Here is a 20,300-nt window from a genome sequence, read left to right as displayed (position 1 = left end):
TCATGTTTTGGGCTGTACTAATCGGTCGGAACAGGAAAAACACTTGGAGTACTATTGACTGCCAAAAGTTAAGTTAACAAATCAAGGAGAAGAGTGAAAATAAAAAGAATAAAAAGGTGTTTGTGGTTGGCCAAACTGAACCAGGATTTCCAGGGCAAGAATCCTGACAACATTTGTGTTTGTTCTTTTTCATTTCCGGGCAGGTAGCTTAAATATTAGTATAAAATCTTAATTGATACTGCTCATATGTATCTTTACCACCTGTTAATTTTAGTTTGTCAAAATAATGCGCCATTTCCTGCTTACTAACTCCTTCTCTACATGATTTATCATCTTTCACACGTTTTGTCCGTGGTTTAAACAGCAAATATTAGCAGAACAGCATATTTAGTAGTATGTTATAACCATGCAATCAATGCTGTTGTTTACAATCGAGCATCGCCAATATGGCCATGTATACAGGTAACTGACCAAATCGTAACATAAGTGCAATAAGAAGAATAAAAACGTGCAGTAAACGGTAAAAGTGTTTGCACTACAAACCAGTGTGCTCATAATTATTACATCACATTAAAATAATATGGTAAGGTACACCAATTTGCAATATAAAGCAGAAAAATTTGCTGTTCTGTACAGCTAAAAATAACTGGGCATGGATGAGACCGGAAGCCAGAATCATAAAATTTACAAATGGCCGTGCCTGCTCTAACGTGAAGAAAAAGGTGGATAATAAAATGACAAATCTTGGCAGGACTTACGTTTGTCAATGTACTGCCTGATAGGGTTCCAACGGCGCATGCGCTCTCTGTTCACGCGCGTCAATCCTCATACGTCTTGCGGCTGTAAATGAAATGTTGTTTGTAAAACCTGGTAAAACGAACATATTTTGTGTAAAATAATATATATTAAAATCCCCAAGTCTGTTTTGATTTTTCCTTATTGGCCCCTCTGCAGTCAGTCAACTATACGTACATACGTAGGCTATACATCTCAATAGAAGACAAACGGGGAACTTCATTCATGGTACATGGTTTCAATGGCTGTAAAAATACAACCAAAGACATTTAATACAAATTTCGTAAAATGAGTAGCAGTTATCGTGTTTACGTCATTTGTTCGCTGTCATTCGTATTGACACGTGCTGTGATTTCAGCACTGGACAGCGCCTGTGTGAATGGGAGGAGCTCAGGCAGAACTTCTAACGACAGAACCCTATGAAACTACGAAACAGACTGTATGTCCTCAGCAGCAAACCAAGATCTCGACAGAGAGTGAGAGAGAGAGAGAGAGAGAGAGGTGGACGGATCGAGCACTTGACGCATAACCCCGCCTCCTCGGCTCAGAAGGTGGAAATCCTGCTCTGGTTTACCACATTCAGCGCACCTCGTTTACCAGGGTACTAGGTTTACGCATTAGTCATCCATTCAGCCTTTAAAGATTTCAAGAAGGTGATCTTCTAAACGGATTCACGAGTACACCTGTTTTAAGAAGTGCTTCTTCACATGCGCTAAGTATGAACTGCTGAGGGATTTTTCTCGCCAGTCTTGCTCCAGCTGTATCACCCCGGGCATCAGATCATCCGTCACGTTCATGAGAGGGGCGACAGACACCGCGATGGACCCGCAAACCGCATGCTGATGTTCAGGGTCCACCATGGATTCCTGCGTGTCTACTTTAACATTCCCATATAACGGAATCATAAATGGAGGAGGAGAGTGACAGCCGCAAAATTAACAACAGCTTCCTTCGGGACCACAACTATGCAACCGAAGGTATTTGGAAAATCGAATTGAATTCGATTCTCACTTATATTAATGACGGTGGGGGTGGGTGAGGGGGGTTCTCTCCTCATGTATGTGAATGTGCATTGGGCGTTAGTGCTGTTGGTGCATTGATGATTTTCAGACTTGGTGATCTGAAGTCTCACATTCATGCAGTGTGCATTGGATCATTGGCTTTATGTGAGGTGCATTGTGCTTTAGATAGCATGATTTTGCAAGACATCTTGAAAAAAGATGATTGTCCTGTTTTTATAGGCTTAGGACTATATATAGACCTTGCATTAATCTGAGCTCTGGTTTTAGGTGTTACTATGGGGCAGTGGCCATTGAGGTGTGACGTGTACAATGAGTCAGATATGACTGGCATAAGGCAGACATTTTTTTGTGAGTGATTATTAAAAGGCAATTCAACACACTACAGTTGGAAAATTTCAGCATTAAATAAACAAATACATAAATACTCCTAAATCATAATAAAAAATGTAATGTAAAAAATTACATACACTAGAAAATGATCAATAAGTCATCAAAATAATTATTAACCAATATACATTACCAGTCAAAGGGTTTTAAATGTTTTTTAAATAGTCTCTTCTGCTCACCAAGCCTGCATTTATTGATCCAAAGTGCAGCAAAAACAATAAAATATTTTTACTATTTAAAATTACTGTTTTCTATTTGAAAATATTTTCACATTCAATTTATTCCTGTGATCAGAGCTACATTTTCAGCATCATTACTCCAGTCTTCAGTGTCACATGATCCTACAGAAATCATTCTAATCTTCTGATTTGCTGTTCAGAAACTTATGATTATAAATATTTAAAACAGTTGAGTACATGTTTTCTGAATTCTTTAATGAATAGAAAGATCCAAAGATCAGAATTTATCTAAAATAAAAAGCTTTTGTAACATTATACACTATACCATTCAAAAGCATGAAGTCAGTATAATTTGTTGGGGGAAAATAAATTATAGAAATGAATGCTTTAATTTAGCAAGGATGCTTTAAATTGATCAAAAGTGATGATAAAGACATTTATAATGTTACAAAGGTTTCTGTTTCAGATATACACTGAAACTTTCAATTAATCAAAGAACCCTGAAAAAAATTCAACACAATAATAATAATAATAATAATAAATGTTTTTTGAGCAGCAAATCAGAATATTAGAATGATTTCTGAATTATCAAGTGACTGGAGTGATGATGCTAAAAATTCAGCTTTGAAATCACAGGAATAAATTACTTTTTAAAATATATTCAAATAGAAAACGGGTTATTTTAAAGAGTAAAAATAATTCAAAATGTTACTATTTTTGCTGTACTTTGGATCAAATAAATGCAGATGAGAAGAGACAGAAGAGACGTTTTTAAACATTTTTTTAAAAATCTTACTGTTTAAAACTTTTAACTGGGAGTGTATATATATATATATATATATATATATATATATATATATATATATATATATATATATATATATATATATATAAAGTCTAATCTTAGGATTCTGCAATTCACCATAAAGCAATTCCTCAATTTCTTGAGGAAGGAAAATTGATTATTGTTAGGTTCCCAGCTAATAATGCAAACCTGTACTTTATTAGGAATGCAATTATACTGGGAGGTTGTGGTATGAAAAGTGAGGGTGTGTCTAAGAATAGCTTTATAATATATAATATCATCTACAGTAACACTTAAAAATCAATGAAAGAAGCAATAGACTGAGTTGACTAGCAACACTTAAGAAGATTGCTTTCACACCACACTGGAAGTTATACATACTCAAAAGTTTCCATACAGAAATTTGTACATGCAATGACTCCATTTTCAGTCTATTTTCAAACCACATTTAAAATGCCGGAGTAGTTACCCATTTTATGCAAACACACTCCAGCGCAGGTTTCAGGTGAGCAATCTCTTGTCATGTTTGGAGAGTATATCTACAGTAGAGAAGCAAGCTCTGGGTGTGGCAGCAGTGGGTATCTTTCTGGGTGGTGATTAATGGCTGTGGGAGGTTTTGCAAAACAGATCTAATGAGCAGAATAAATCTGTAGCTGTTGGACTCAAATGCCCCTGGTCTCCTTGGTTTATGACCTGTCTTATGCCAACCCGGCTTCTCTGTAAATCACAGTAGCAGTGAAGCATTTCCTCTCACACACACACACACATACAGACACAGCATAAGCTGCAGAGCATCTTTCATTGGCAAATTTGGCCCTCAATGTCTCTCTGTGCGGCTCAAAAAGAGTGTGGCCGAGTGCGTTCTGCTTGCATTTATACCTGCAATCATAAGCAGTTTAAGTTAGTTATAAACAATTTGGCATTTGTCTTACACAGTATGTATGAATTAGGTTTTAAAATGCTGTCTCAAAGCATTCATTAAAGACACTATCAGTCAATGAAGATCTGTTCTCTTTGCAGCATAGTGACATGTGGTTCCACTCAACATTTCCAGCTGTTTTCAGTGCTGTTCTCAGATGTGTTACTGTTGTTTGAGAAAAGAGCTATTTGATGAATGTAATATCTGTTCTAATTACACAAACTCACAGTTGTCGCTTTAGAGCTGCATGATTATGGATACAAGCCAGGATATAACCAAATTTTCAAGACTGGGAGAGACTAAAGTTACTTGCAGTTGAAAAACTCTGCATTCTGAGTAAATGAAAGGATGCATGTCACATAATGACTGCGTTCACCTGCACATGAATAATAAGTAAAATTTGGTACGTTTTTGGTCATATGGACCCTTTTCACAAGACTGTGATGATGCGATTCAACGGTCATCGGCATCATAAATCATCGAAAGTTTTGTTATATTTAGATTTTTTTTTAAATGTATGTGCATTTATAACACTATACCTATATTATATCACCTTTCCATCAAATTACAAAAAACTTTAGTTTCTAATGCAGCATCTATGGGAGGGACAGTAAATTTGAGATTGTTCTCTCATCTGAATGCCATTATCAGCCTCTATTTTTTTTTTTTTTTTTTTTGAAAATTGTGAAAACACTATCGTGGAGATTTCCTTTTGCTATTTGAGCAAGTGGGAATGCAAAAATATATATTTGTGGTAGCCTCCCTATCACTGTTCTCAAAGTTAACCCAACTATGATGACATCCATTGCTAAGAAACCCAGAAAAGTGAAAAAGGTCCATTCTGATTAGATATACGTAGTAATATTCCAATAGCTAAAGAGCATGAGATAGTGATTTAGAGAAAAAAAGAATTCGTCATTTAAAGGTATAGTTCACCTAAAAATTAAAATTCTGTCATTAATTACTCATCCCTCATGTTGTTCTAAACCTGTTAGACCTTCGTTCATCTTCAGAACCCAAATTAAGATATTTTTATGAAATCCAAGAGCTTTCGGACCCTTCATAGACTGCAACGCAACTACCACGTTCAAGGCCTAGAAAGGTAGTAAGAACATCGCTAAAATGCACAAGGAAAACAAAAATAACAACTTTATTCAACAACTTTATTCAACAATTTCTTCACATGCGTATAACGACACAATAAAGTCCTTATTTTTGTTTTCTTTGCACACAAAAAGTATTCTTACAGCTTCATAACATTACAGTTGAACCACTGATGTCACATGGACGATTTTATCAATGTCCTTACTACCATTCTCGGCCTTGAACGTGTCAGTTGCTTTGCTGTCTATGCAGGGTCAGAAAGCTCTCAGATTTTGTCAAAAATATCTTACTTTCTGTTTCAAAGATGAACAAAGGTCTTACAGGAGAGTGACTTGAGGGTGAGTAATGACAGAATTTCATTTTTGGGTCAACTATCCCTTTAGTTGTAAAATAAGTGCATGTAAACATGCTCTTTGTCTGTGTTTTTTTTTTACAATTTTGGGTTTAAGCCACATAGGTAGACTGTTTTTAAAATTCCATTCCAAACGTATTTGCATTTAAGTGTTACAGTCAAGGTTGCTGTAGTCTAGACTGAATGAATGTGTGTCGTTCACCCCGCCCCCTCTCCACATACCCATACTGCCTTGCTCACGTGATGCAGTAGATGATGGTGGTATTTCCCCACTGCAGACATCCTCAGAGGCGTGATTGAGGTCTGGGGTTACTCTCGCTCCGTGTTGCTCTCCCGCAGGCTGTGGAGGCTGATAGACAGAGTTTAATAACACAGCACTATAACCTTTACTTCCGTCTATAGACACAAATAGAAAATGGCCATCTGAGTTTAGAGTGGTTGCAATTCTCCATTGGGAGCACTAATGTGTGTTGATTCACATTCCAGGCATGGTTTGATTTTGATTATCGAGTGCACTCTTTTCTGAAACAACCAATGCTGTCTGCCCTTTGACCTGGCAACGTGACCTATCAAAGGACCTCTTCTTTTCCCCAATTTGTCTAATTTACTAAAGTGCCATGGTGGTCGTAATTGGATTTCGCTGGGGTAACTTCGTAGTCCCAGTAGTGGCTTGTTAGGTCCCAAACCTAATAAAGCCCTGACAGATAGGTGATAGAGGGGTGTTTCTGAAACACCCAATATTGGCATCCCCTTTCTTAAGCTAAAGAGAAATATCAAATTACGCCATGAGGGTTCATAAAGACCTTTTAGGTGTGGAGTTAATATCTCAGGAATGCAATAAAAATGCTGTTGATTCATGCATAGCTGGCCTGGATATTAGTTTTTTTAATACCTTCTTGTATATTGCGTTTTTCCAAACGATATCCACGGGAGTCGTGTTCGCTCACACTTGGGGAGCATTGACGGCGTAGTTTCATTTGCACAGGGAATCCCAGCATTTCACACCTTTCCTGCATTGAAACACAAGTTATGCAGTGATAGACGTCTTCTCTTGTGGAATAAAATGAAATAAATGAAATTTAGTTTCATTAGCATAACACAGATGCTTTGGGGTTGACAGCACTAATAGCTGCAGGATGGATGCGGCCATGCTGAGACAGAGAAAGAGATTCGGTTTTTGTCTTCATTTGTGTTGCATGGGTGTAATTGACCAGAACGCTCCCCCCTACATGCTTACACATCAGTCTATTCCACCACCCACGCTACACAACACACTAATGAATGAGAAAACGCCCTGAAACACTGACAAGATCATCAATCGCTGCGAGCTAGCAAAGTAGCTGAGCTCTTAAACTCATAGGGAGAGAGAAAGATAAAATATTGCCTGGCAGAGAAAAAGCTTTGCGGTACTCCAATCTGCACTGCAGGGCCCGGAGCCAGCAGAACTTAGCCTGGATAGACAGTAATGGCCTCACGGTATTGCGCAGGCAGCTGGCCCAGGCTCAGTTACATTACTGCTTGTGTAGGCACTCGTGCACTAAAAGGAGGAGATTGCAGTATTAAGATTTAAGGTTACCTCATTCTAGGCCAATCTTATCTTAGTCTAATATAGTCTAACCTCACCACAGCCTTACCTCATTCTTACCTCACCACCAGAAGACCTCACCGCATTGTAATACAAGATTACCTCAGGTAGGGATGTTGAGAGTAACAGATGCATTGTTCACAACAGACACTGTCTTGATATTAAGGAGTTGAATGTGTTAGAAAAACACTGCATTGATGCTATAATGGCGATTCTTGACCAGAGGTACATGTACTCCAGCTGGTTCAAGTGGGTTCTTAGTGTTTACACTAGTGCGTTTTTGTTTTAAAACTGCGTTTTAAAATGAAAATTATTCTCGTCTACACTGCGTTTTAACTGCATTTCAGAAATGATCTCCGTCTAAACTACACAACCGAAAACGCATTTCACATGACCATTCAGGCTGCATATGTTATTTTGCATTTTGACATTTCGACATAGGAAGTGCTCAAAAATACCATATACTGTATCAGGCATTGTTAGATGAGTACAGGCTAGAAAGGGAACATCAAGAAAGAGAGGAGAACAGATGTAAAGTGTAAACAACAGGCATAACCGAATGAACCGAATGAAAACGTACTAGTGTTGATGTAGCCTGAGATAAACTCAATAAAAGTTTTTCATTGGCATCTATGGTTCCATGAAAAACCTTTAACATCCATCTTTAGACCCTGTTTACACTAGTGCATTTTCGTTTTTAAAACTTTTTTTGCGATTTCGCCTTTCATTTACACTACTCCAGCGTTTTCGACCCTCGAAAACTGAGACTTTTGAAAACACTGCAGACCCTGTTTTAGTTTGAAATCTCCAAAACAGAGATTTTTTGAAAATGGTGGCGTGGCTGCCCAGATTCGCTCTGCATATCCTTGAGGACCGTGTAAACAATAGATATAGTATAGATAGATTTCCTATTCGACTGCTTCAAGCACATAAACGAGTCTGCCATCTAAATAATAGGGCATCTGCCTATACATATCTATGGTTGTACCTTGATTGAATAGTCAGGTAACATGCGTTTTCAGTTATCTGGATATGTACCTCCCCCTTTTTTAAATAGCCAATAGCGTTTCATTTATATCACAGCTTGGGCCAGAGCTGTTGAGTTGCGTAAAGTCAAATTTGACAGCGAATGACCACCAGAATCTCATCCATATCACATTATCTATGTATAAAATAGCATTCTGTGTAGAATTTAAATGTGTCCAATAAGTTTTGTCTGCCCCGACTTGCGCATATGATCCTCTCCATGCTTTCGTGTCTCTGGACCGGAGCAGACTATGCACGCTGTGGCACTTCACGTGACAATGCGAAACCAGACTTCATTCGCCCCAATGGAAAACATATTTACATTGTCTTAATCTTACCCTATCCCCTATACTAATAAATACTAATTCTGTGAACAAGTAAAAAATTTCAGCTGCAGCTTCAGCATCTTTTTTTAATGCAGGAGGCGGGACTTTTCAGACTCTAGAGAAAGTTTGATGAGAAGCTGAAGTGCTGGGTGATCATGTCATTATTGTCTATTAAACAGTGCCACCTCGAGCAATAAAGGTGAATTGCATGTATTGAGTCATCAGATATTTGAATATTTTTGCTCCAAAAAATATAATTACACATTTACATACCTCGGGTCTCTAGGGACCCTATACACTTTTTATAAAAAAATTAAACACAGACATTCTTTAAAAAAAAAAAATCTTGTTATATTGTTTATAATGAATAGATTGAGGAATACTAAGAACGTGAAGAAAAATGAAGGAGGGAGAGGGCTGCTGAAGACCCGAGGTATGCATTTAACATATTCATACTAAAAGCCAAAAAACTTAATTTTTGATTTCATGGGGACTTTAAGAATTGATCACTGAAAGGTTCTTTGGGGAACCCAAAAATGGTTCTTCCATTGGCATCACTATGAAAACCCTTTTGGAATATTTATTTTTAAGCATGTACAAAACAAAAAATGATGACTCAATGAAAATTCAGGGCTCTCAATAAATTAAATTAATTTCTAATAATCAACAAGACAAGCTCAAATGTTTCAATAACAGGAGTGGAAGCTACTTGATGAGACTTTTCACTAACAATACTGGGTGTTTTATTTTAGAAAGCGAATCATAATTCCAGTAAAGGAACACAGTTGCTGTTGAAGGGGTATTTGAACCTTATGGGGCAGATAAGACGGGGGGAAAATGTTGGGAAACACTCTGCTTTTAGGCAGATGAATTTAGAGGCTCTATTTTTGTATTGGGTTTTTGCCATGTTGACAGTTTAACAGTTAGCAGCCCACTGTCAGCACAACAAAGCAGTTTCTGAAAACAGTTTCTTCAGTCTGTAACCTCCCTCTCTTTGAATGGATAGTTCACCCAAAAATGAAAATTACCCCATGATTTACTCACCCTCAAGCCATCATAGATGTATATGGCTTTCTTCTTTCAGACGAATACAATCGGAGTTATATTAAAAAATGTCCTGGCTCTTCCAAGCGTTATAATGTGTGAATGGGTGCTGAGATTTAAGTCTAATAAAGTGCATCCATCCATCATAAAAAGTGCTCCACACAGGGTTAATAAAGGCCTTCTGAAGTGAATTGATGCGTTTGTGTAAGAAAATTATCCATATCCTCCCCTGTAGCCACGTGGAGTACTTTTTTATGATTGATGGATGCACTTTCTTGGACTTCAAAAAATCAACAGCCATTCACTGCCATTATAAAGTTTAGAAGAGCCAGGACATTTTTTAAATATAACTCTGACTGTATGTGTCTGAAAGAAGAAAGTCATAAACACCTAGGATGGTTTGAGGGTGAGTAAATCATCCCTATCCCTTTTAAGTATCACAGCTGAAAATATTCAAGCTAAAATCCTAAAATATCTAGATAAACTCACTAGTCAGTCCCACTAATCCATTAAAGCCTCATTGCAATCTCCCCAGACTGCCATATAGTTAATGGAATTGCTGTGTGTTGAAATTGGTGGCGTGAACAGTATATTTCAATGCCTCAGCGAGGGAATTAAATGGCCAAAAAAAGGTTATTATAACTATAATCCTTATAACTATACATTCTGCCTTGAGGGCATCTAATCCCATTTCCTTTTCTATGTGTTCTCAAATCTTTGTTTCTACATTGTACCACGTGTTATTCTTTCCTCAAACGGTTCATAGACCTCTCTGCTGCTGCCTTGTAATGTCCTTGTTTAAAATAGCTGTGCAGTTCATCAGTAGGGAGGACGCAGCATAGAGCGACCCAGCGGGGGTGACCCTGCCACTCTAACCCCTACAACACAATTTACACCCCCATGCTCTCACATCGGGGATAATGACATGCACCACCCCACACGGGCCCGGTGCTATTATTCAAGAGACAGAGAGAGTGACAGACAGACAGACAGACTGCATCAGCAGCGGTTGCCAACACAAACGGCCCCAGGCTACACTTTAAGACTTTAATCATAAAGAGAAATATTTCTCCAGCCCAAAGGGCCCCATTTATAATTCAGAGGGAAACAGTGAGGCACTAATGTTGTTCCCCGGCGTCAGGCTGAGTGCAAGAGGAGGACAAACAGCGAGGGGCCGGTCGCATTAAACATTCAACTGCTGTCAAACTCAGATTGAGGTTTTTATTGAGGGATTTAGTCAATGAAACATGAGGAGAAATTTAAACTCATCACCTAAAGAATGACTTAGGCTTAATCTGTATAGACAACCTTAGAAAAGTATTAGTCAGGTTCTTTAACACTTGGAACAATATTCACATTAATGTGAACACACAATCGCTCTGTTTAAAACCTAGTTAGCTAACTTGCTGTCTACTGCCTACATCGTCTAAGACAGCATTCTAAATAAAATGGAACTTGATTTGGAATTATAGCACATATGTGACCATGGACCACAAAAGCAGTCATAAGGGTCCATTTTCCACTGAGGTACGGTTTTTTAGTACAGTACAATATTTGGCCGTGATACAACTATTTGAAAAAAATGAAATCTCAGGGTGCAAAAAAAAAATAAAAAAAATACTGAGAAAATAGCCATTAAAGTTGTCCAAATTAAGTTCTTAGCAATGCATTTTAATAATTAAATATATTTACGGTAGAAAATTTACAAAATATCTTCATGAAACATGATCTTTATTTAATATCCTAACGAGTTTTGGCATAAAAAAAAAAATTTGACCTATACAATGTATTTTTGGCTATTGCTACAAATATACCCGTGCTACTTAAGACACAGCACAATATTTGCTGTGCCTACACGCAAATATTGAGTAAAATAATCATCTTTTCTTGTCAAATATGTCAAAATTGCTCCTGCTTTCTCCACCCAGTTTCTATTTTTGAAACAAATTAATACTTTTATTAGGTAAGGACACATTATATTGATAAAAAATAACATATAATGTTACACAAAGTTTTCTATTTCAAATAAATGCTGTTAGTTTGAACTTTTTATTCAACATAAAACTGAAAAAATCCTGATTTCCACAAAAATACTAACCAGTAAATGCTAAATAAGTTAAAAATTATAAGAAATGGTTCTTAAAGGAGTAGTTCACTTTCTGAACAAAAATTTACAGATAATGTACTCACCCCCTTGTTATCCAAGATGTTCATGTCTTTCTTTCTTCAGTCGTAAGGAAATTATGTTTTTTGAGTAAAACATTTCACAATTTCTCTCCATATCATAGACTTCTATGGTGCCCCCAAGTTTGAACTTCCAAAATGTAGCTTCAAAGGGCTCTGAACAATCACAGCCGAGGAAAGAAGGCTCTTATCTAGCAAAACGATGGGTTATTTTCTAAAAAAAAAAAAAAAAAAAAAAAAAAATTAAATTTTATATACTTTTTGACCTCAAATGCTCACCTTGTCTAGACGAGCATTTGAGATTAAAAAGTACATAAGTTGTAAATGTTTTTAGAAAATAACCAATCGTTTCGCTAAATAAGACACTTCTTCCTCGGCTGGGATCATTTAGAGCCCTTTGAAGCTGCATTTAAACTGTATTTTGGAAGTTCAAACTCGGGGGCACCATAGAAGTCCATTATATGGAGAGAAATCCTGAAATGTTTTCCTCAAAAAGCACCATTTCTTTACGACTGAAGAAAGAAAGTCATGAACATCTTGGATGACGGGGTGAGTATATTATCTGTAAATTTTCGTTCTGAAAGTGAACTACTCCTTTAAGCAGCAATCAGCATATTAGAATAATTTCTAAATGATCATGTGACATTTTAAATTGCAAAAATATTTCACAATAATACTTTTTTTATTGTATTTTTAATCAAATAAATACAGCTTTGGTGAGCATATTCATATTTTATCTGAATGTGCTGTTTTATATTATCTTGGCAAATAGACGCACTAAATGTAAATGAGATCCTGTAAACACACACACAGCCTGTCTCTTTTCTTATGTTCTCTGTGGTGTCCTACAGCTTGAGTTCTACACATCTGTAGTTAAATTATGTATCTGTTAATGATGTGTGAAATTCAAACCAGTTTCCCCCGCTCGAAGTTCAGCCCCCTACATGCGGCCTTTCTCTCTGCTCTTTCTCTCAGATACACGCACAACACATATTCACCCTCCCCTTCCAGTCCCTGGAGGCCTGCGCCACCTCTATCTCCCATTTCCACAGGGCATTTTTCCAAGAAATGAGGTTAATTAGCTTTTTTTTGGTCTCAGTCTCAGTCTCTGCGCTGTGGTTGGATGCAGGCAGAGCCATGACTGTGTGTATCAGAGAGTCACTGACATTGTTGTCTATCAGCAGGTGGTCAAGCTTATTATAACCAGCTCAAATCACACCCATGTCTGGTGAAATTGGTCCAGACCTGCATCATTCAGCAGCGGGCCAAAGGCAAGTCTTTATTCCACTGCCTTTAAAACCACCAGACATTGACTTAAAGCAAGTCGATGGAGTTATCAAAACAGCGCTAACAAAACAGCAGGCGCTGTATACCTCATGTTGTTTTGTTTGCTGCTCTGGCTGTAAAGTATAGATTTATCAATCAATATGATTTGATTTTCATGCTGAATGATCAAAAGAAAAATAAGGAACATCAAAACTGCCTGTGTTTGCTATTTGATATTAATTTAACAGTAAATCTGGGCTGTACAGTGTATGGTTCGTTGTCACATAAGGACCCTGTTGGAATCATTCTACACAGCTTTTGGCCAGAAGTTTAATCTACGGTCTAAATAACAAGGCAGCAATGCATGGAGAGTGAATATGGGGAATTATCTGGACACAGATCCATGAAAATTTAATTATAAAAACAGATCTGGGCACACTTGAGCAGTCTCGCATGCAGTCTTTCATTTGCGGGGGAAGTTCAGTGTGCATGTTATACAGTGTAGAAGAAATTTAAAGAAACAGTGCATCCAAAAATTCAAATTCTGGCATTGTTTTTTTACTGAGCCTCACTGATGATCAATCTTGCATGGTTTTTCTCCTTAGGTAAAATTAAAAATTAAAGTGAATGGTAATCTTCAGCTTTAAAAATACATAGAAGCGTCATAAATAAACATCACATGAATAAAAATGAGTGATTACTGTATATGAATGATCATTCATAACTATTTTTATATCTATATGTGACCCTGGACCACAAAGCCAGTCATAAGGTTAAATTTTACAAAACTGAGATGTATACATCATATGAAAGCTCAATAAATAAGCTTTCTATTGATATATGGTTTGTTAGGAGATACATCTACTTGAAAATCTGGAATCTGAGGGTGCAAAAAAATCAAAACACTGAGAAAATCACCTTTAAATTTTTCCAAATTAAGTTCTTAACATGCATATTACTAATCAAAAATTACATTTTGATATATTTATAGTAGGAATTTTACAAAAAGTCTTCATGGAACATGATCGTTACTTAATTTCCTAATGATTTTTGGCATAAAAGAAAAATCAATCATTTTGACCCATACAATGTATTTTTGGCTATTGCTACAAATATACCCCAGCGACTTAAGACTGGTTTTGTGGTCCAGGGTCACATATTTAATTGATAAAAATACAATGACATTTTATGTTTTTTAATTGATAAAAATACAATGACATAATGACATTTTATGTTTTTATCTTAAGTTTTTGTCTACACTATTGTTTAAAAAATTGGGATCTGTACAATTTTATTGTTTTGAAAGAAATCTTAGAATACAAAAAAGTAATATTGTGAAATATTATTACAACTTAAAATAACTGTTTTCTATTTAAATATATATTTTAAAATGTAATTATTTCTGTGATGAAAACACTGAATTTTCCGCCATTACAGTCTTCAATGTCACATGATTCTTCAAAAATCATTGCTTTCCAATACAGGATAAATCATCATTTGCTGCCCAAGAAACATTTATTTGCAATCTTGTGAACAGTTGTGCTGATTAATATTTTTCTAGAAATTGTGATACATGTTTTAAGGATTATACGGATTAGTTAGGATAAATTACCATTTGTGTAACATATTTAGCCTTTACATTGTTGACGTCAAACTTGGTGTAACCTTGTGTCTACACTTTTTTTTCGTAAGTGTATTTATGTATGTAAAGAATTAAGAGCTGTGGTGGATATTTTTCAGTAAATAATGACTTAAACGTGTCTATTTATCTACTCTGTTGTATGTTTATGTGTGGAATACTTTGTGGGGGTTTTTGAGTCTGATGGAAGCCTGTTTCTATCACTGAATAAAAAAAAGTAATTTTGCCTTTTAGCTAACAATTTTGAGAATTCTCACAATGTTGAGATATAAACTTGCAGTTGTGTTATAAAGTCAGTACTGTTTGATAATAAAGTCACAATTCTGAGAAATACAGTTGTAAGTCTGAGAAAGAAAGTCACAATTCTGACATTGATATTTCTCAGATAAAAACTCACAATTCTGACATATAACTCGAAATTGTGAGTTTATATCTCACAATTCTAAAAAAAAAGAGTTTGTTTTGGTAATTCTAAGAAAAAGTCTGAATTGCGAGATGTAAACTCACAATTGTGAGAAAAAAGTGTTTTTTTAACAAAACATTTAAAGAAGAAAAGTCAGAACTGCAAGAATTCTGAAAAATATCAATATCAGAATTGCGAAAAACTTTTTTATAACTCACAATTGTAAGTTTATATCTCACAATTCTGAAAAAAGTCTCAATTGCGATTTTGTATTTGGTAATTCCAAGAAAAAAGTCTCACAACTGTGAGAAAAAAATTTTAATTCTGAGAAGGAAAGTCAGAACTGCAAGATATTCTGAGAAATAAAGTCGCAATTTTGAGAAATTAAGTTGTAATTCTAAGAAAGAAAAGTGCAATTATGAAAAATATCAATGTAAGAATTGCGAGATAAACAATTCTGACTTTATAACTCACAATTGTGAGTTTATATCTCACAATTCTGAAAAAACTCTGAATTGCGAGTTTGTATTTGGTAATTCTAAGAAAAAAGTGAACTGCGAGATGTAAACTCACAATTGTGAGGAAAAAAAGTCAAAATTCTGAGAAGGAAAGTTAGAACTGCAAGATATTCTGAGAAATAAAGTCACAATTCTGAGAAATAAACTCGTAATTCTGAGAAAGTCACAATTCTGAAAAATATCAATGTCAGAATTGCAAGATAAAAACTCGCAATTGTGAGTTTATATCTCACAATTCTGAAAAAAAAAATTCTGAATTGCGAGTTTGTATTTGGTAATTCTAAGAAAAAAGAATTGCGAGATGTAAACTTACAACTGTCAGAAAAATAAAAAAAATCTGTGAAGAAAAGTTAGAACTGCAAGATATTCTGAGAAAGAAAGTCGCAATTCTGAAAAATTAATGTCAGAATTGCAAGATAAAAACTCACAATTCTGACTTTTTTTTCTCACAATTCTGACTTTATAACTCACAATTGTGAGTTTATATCTCACAATTCTGAAACAAGTCTGAATTACAGGTTTGTTTTGGTAATTCTAAGAAAATTAGTCGGAATTGCGAGACGTAAACTCACAATTGTGAGAAAAAAAAGTCTAAATTCTGAGAAGGAAAGTCAGAATTGCAAGATATTCTGAGAAATAAACTCGCAATTCTGAGAAAGTGTTAAAAGAATCTCACAATTCTGACTATTTTCTCTGAATTGCAGGTTTATATCTCACAATTCTGACTTTATAACTCGCAATTGCGAGTTTATATATCAGGATTCTGAGGAAAAGGTCTGTAAACTCGCAATTGTGAGAAAAAAGTCTCAATTCTAAGAAAGTCAGAATCGCAAGATATAAACTGACAATTCTTATTTTTTCTCAGAATTGATTGAATCTGAATATTCAGAGAAAAAGAAGTCTGAATTGCAAGTTTGCATTCTAATTCTAAAAAAAATAGTCAGAATTGCAAGATGTTTTTTATTTTTTATTCAGTAGTGGAAACGGGCTTCCACAGATACCATCTGTTCCCATTCTCTTAATATAGAAAAGAACAGCACGATCATTTCATATAAAGAAAGTCATATGTGTGGGGTGAACTAACCCTTTAATCTGTCCCATACAATGTTTTCGCACACTGTTTTGCTCACCAAAGCAATCTAGCAGTCTGAATAGATGTAAAACATTTCTGAGAACAGATACGTTAAGGCAGCTGTAATCTTCTTTTACGGGTTGATCCTTTGAGGTGCTGAACTCAGCAAAAGGGCTGTAATCTCACAGACAGTCTAACTGTGCATTACAACACAGTGCTCTATCAGGTCCTGTGATAACTGCAGATTCCATGCAGACATGCTTCCACACAGGATTTACACACGATTTCATTTCATTTTGGCTGAACTTCAAAACAGGCATTGATTTTGTGTTTGGGAAATGATTGGATGTTCTTTAGCCCGAGACGGGCTCGGCAGACTCTGGCTGACCTACTTTTCCATGAACCAGCCTCTCTCTTATGTTTCAGACAGCTGTGCTACACTCAAACCTCAATGAGATCTTGACTGTTCGTGAGGGCTACACTTCAAAATGGATTCTACTTGTTTTTCCTCCCAATCTTTGTTGACCTGCTGTCACCTTTCAACGCATAGTGACATTTAATGTCTTGATATGCGACATCTTCTTGATCTCATTCTCATTTTGTCTGTGCAAAGGCACAGAAAATCAATGTGCAAATCAATATAAGCTAAGTGTGACTATATTAGACTTTGTTCTGCCGATGTTGTTAGTATGCTCTGAACAGTAGGATATTACACACCGACTGTGTTCAGAATGGAATAATAGCATACTGCAGAGAGCTTAGGTTTTGCTGAAAATAGCATGTGAAACTATATATTGTATAATGCTAAACATTTCAATATACTACACTATAAAAACTGAATGGAAATTTACAAGATTTCACATTTAATTCAATTTTTTGTGAAATTTAGTAATTTGTGAGTGAATTTTCAGCGCACATTGTCACATTTTTAATTCAGCGAGTGAACTGCATTTGCCATCATTGATTATTTCTTCTATAATCCAAATTTGTGTAAAAAAACAATATTTTACTCAAAATAAAAATGTTAAAAATTGTGGTTTATGTTAAAAAAGAAAATATACATGCATATTGTTGAATTGGTATGGGTAGTATGCTAATATCCCATTCCGAACATTATATTTTTGGGATTTCCCATGATGCCTTTGTGATGGGGAAGCCATGATCATACATGCTCAAGAGCTGACGGGGCTGCTGGGATTAGACAGGTTGGCACGGTAACCCACTTTGTGGCGTGTGAGTAATGAGAGCGGCTGCAAATTACAGCATGAGAGAGATCGGTCCTTTCCCAGAAGCACTCTGGGTATATGAGACCCTGACCTTTGACCCTGCTGTTGCAGACATGGGTGCCCGCAGGATTTATTGACTGCACTCTGTAATGCATTGCCCACTTTATTTGTCATAGGCAGCTAAGCATAAAGACATTCAAAATAGATGACTAACCTGTAGGACGTCAGACATGAAATCCGATTTCCTCTGAATCTCACAAAATGAACATGTCTGGATCATGAGTCACCCTAAATAAAAGAAATAAAAAATATATATTTTGTTTAAAGAAATGAAGCCTTGTTTGGAAAAATTCAATTGTTTTACTGTATAAAATCCAGACATTTTTGGGGCTGATTTCTATTAGATTTTAAGTTGGAGGGGGAAAATTTGAATTTTTAATAAATTTAATTAGTATAATTTAATTTAAATATGAAAAAGTATAAATTAAAAGCTATTATTCGCTTCACAGTAATAACGGTATTGAGAAATTGTCATGAAAATAATGTTGCAGTGCAAAAATTCCTCTATGGGTCATTCTACAGAATTGGTTCAAAGTCAGAGTTGGGAACGTCTTTTTTCCACAAATTTTGTATGTATTCAAATTGTATAATATCTAAAGTACACATTTATAGTAATTCTGCAGTTTTGAAAATTTTTTGAATATTTGTCCTCTCCCAAATTTGTCACTACTGATACAGTAATATGTAATTCAATAAGAAGGGTTATATTGACCTATTAAGATTTTGCTTACATCTTCCTTGTATAATATAACTTTTTCTATTTTATTAAAAGGTAAATCAATAACAATTACAATTTGAACAATATTTTAATTTATGAGATTTGTTGTATTTGGAATCAAGTTTTTCTTTGTAAAAGGCAAAATGTTGATCACACTTAATTATTCATTAGTTGGAATTTACATTGAACCAAACGCTATCATAACATCTTAGTTGATAATTCAGTATACTTTATTTTTGACAAAGCATCCCATGTTTCGGTCGTGACTGCACATTTTCGGTAGTGACAGTAATGTTTTGGTAGCGACCACATCACATTACAGAATTTTATCCCACTAAAACATACTAAAATACTAAAAAAAAAAATGCATAACTGTACTAAAATTTAGTTTATTTCCCTCAAAATAAAGGATTATGTGTTCCTTACTGATATGTTAATTATTATTGTGGGTTTCAATAAATAATAAAAGGATCTTAGTAAACACCTAAGATTTGAATGCTTTTTAAATGTGTTTTTTGGTTGTGTGACAGCAGTTTGCACCAATTCTGTACAATGCCCTATATACATCACTATATACTATAGAGTATACTATACCCTAAAATAGGCTTCATTTTCCTAAAATAGGCTTTTTTTTTCAGATTCACCCACCCCTACTGTTCTTCCAAGTCACTGAAGTAAGCTAAATAGGAATATCAAATTGTGAAATCCCCTTTCCCTGGATATTTACTTGTCAAACGCAAGGGAACGCTGGACCACAGGGCCTTGAAATTGCTTTTATGAATTCTCTCTCTCTTTCCGAGTCAACAGATGCTTTGATTATAGGACACCCCCCACTCTCATCTCTCTGTTTTCCCTTTCCTTCTCTGCTGTCCCATTTATCCTTGAGTGTAAGATGAGGAATAGCATGTCTGTAATTGAGCAAACTCATTAAAACATTGTCATCAGTTTTCTCCCTGTCTCAGACTGCAGTGTGCTAATGTGTTTATAATGAGAGAAAGGCCTGCGTTATTGCCAAGCAGAGAGTGTACGGTCAGGTGCACCTCAGCGATTGATGAAACGTTGCTACATCCCAGAACTGCTTCTGTATCATCACCTTATGTGGCATCCAGCTCTTCAGGCAGCTTTGCTGAGACTTTATAAAAGCCGCTCACTGTTGAGAAACAAAGAACAGAAAGCTAATCAGTAAAGGAATAAAATGCGGTGTGGTCTTGACTGTAATGATTTTGTTCTCTAAGTCACCCTCCCTCAAGAAGCAGGGGGTTTCGTAGTCTTGCTCTGTGCATGCGAAGATAAGAAATACAGAATTCAGATCAATGGGCTTAGACATTGAATATCTGCTTTATTTTGGCAAGGGAATGTCCAAATCCTCCTAAGATTTAGTAGCAAGATTCTCCGGATGTCCCACCCTTCATCACTAGACCCTGAAAGAAAACACATTCATGCAGTTAATACAATACAATGCAACATTATACTGGAAAACAGGAAGCATCAAGCAGTAGGAAAGAATGTGCTATTGTGAGCAAATCTTGCTCCTCAGCTATTTGTAACCATATTTCAAAACTGTGTATATTAGCATTCAGCAGCCATGTTCAAAAATAGACTGTTTTCTCTGTCTCTCCCCCACTGTGCCATTGACCGGCATCAGACGAAGTAAACCACGCATTCAGGCT

The 20,300-nt window shown here is 35.8% G+C and overlaps 1 protein-coding gene across 2 annotated transcripts in view; it reads left to right on the top strand.

The window, feature by feature from the left end:
* The window catches only part of ppp2r2ba (protein phosphatase 2, regulatory subunit B, beta a), an 82,258-nt gene that overhangs the window by 40,101 nt on the left and 21,857 nt on the right, over window positions 1-20,300 (top strand). Inside the window, exon 1 of one of the 2 annotated variants that reach the window (XM_073820367.1) lies at window positions 1,282-1,772. The exons of the other annotated variant lie outside the window; for it this stretch is intronic. Coding sequence (XP_073676468.1) covers window positions 1,703-1,772 — 70 coding nt within the window. The 5' untranslated portion in view covers window positions 1,282-1,702. Of the gene's footprint in view, window positions 1-1,281; window positions 1,773-20,300 lie in introns of those variants that run through there. 2 annotated transcript variants of the gene reach the window in all.

This window comes from Garra rufa, chromosome 16, assembly GCF_049309525.1.
Source record: "Garra rufa chromosome 16, GarRuf1.0, whole genome shotgun sequence".
NCBI classification, from domain to species: Eukaryota; Metazoa; Chordata; class Actinopteri; order Cypriniformes; family Cyprinidae; genus Garra; species Garra rufa.
This window is presented reverse-complemented; position numbering and strand designations above follow the sequence as displayed.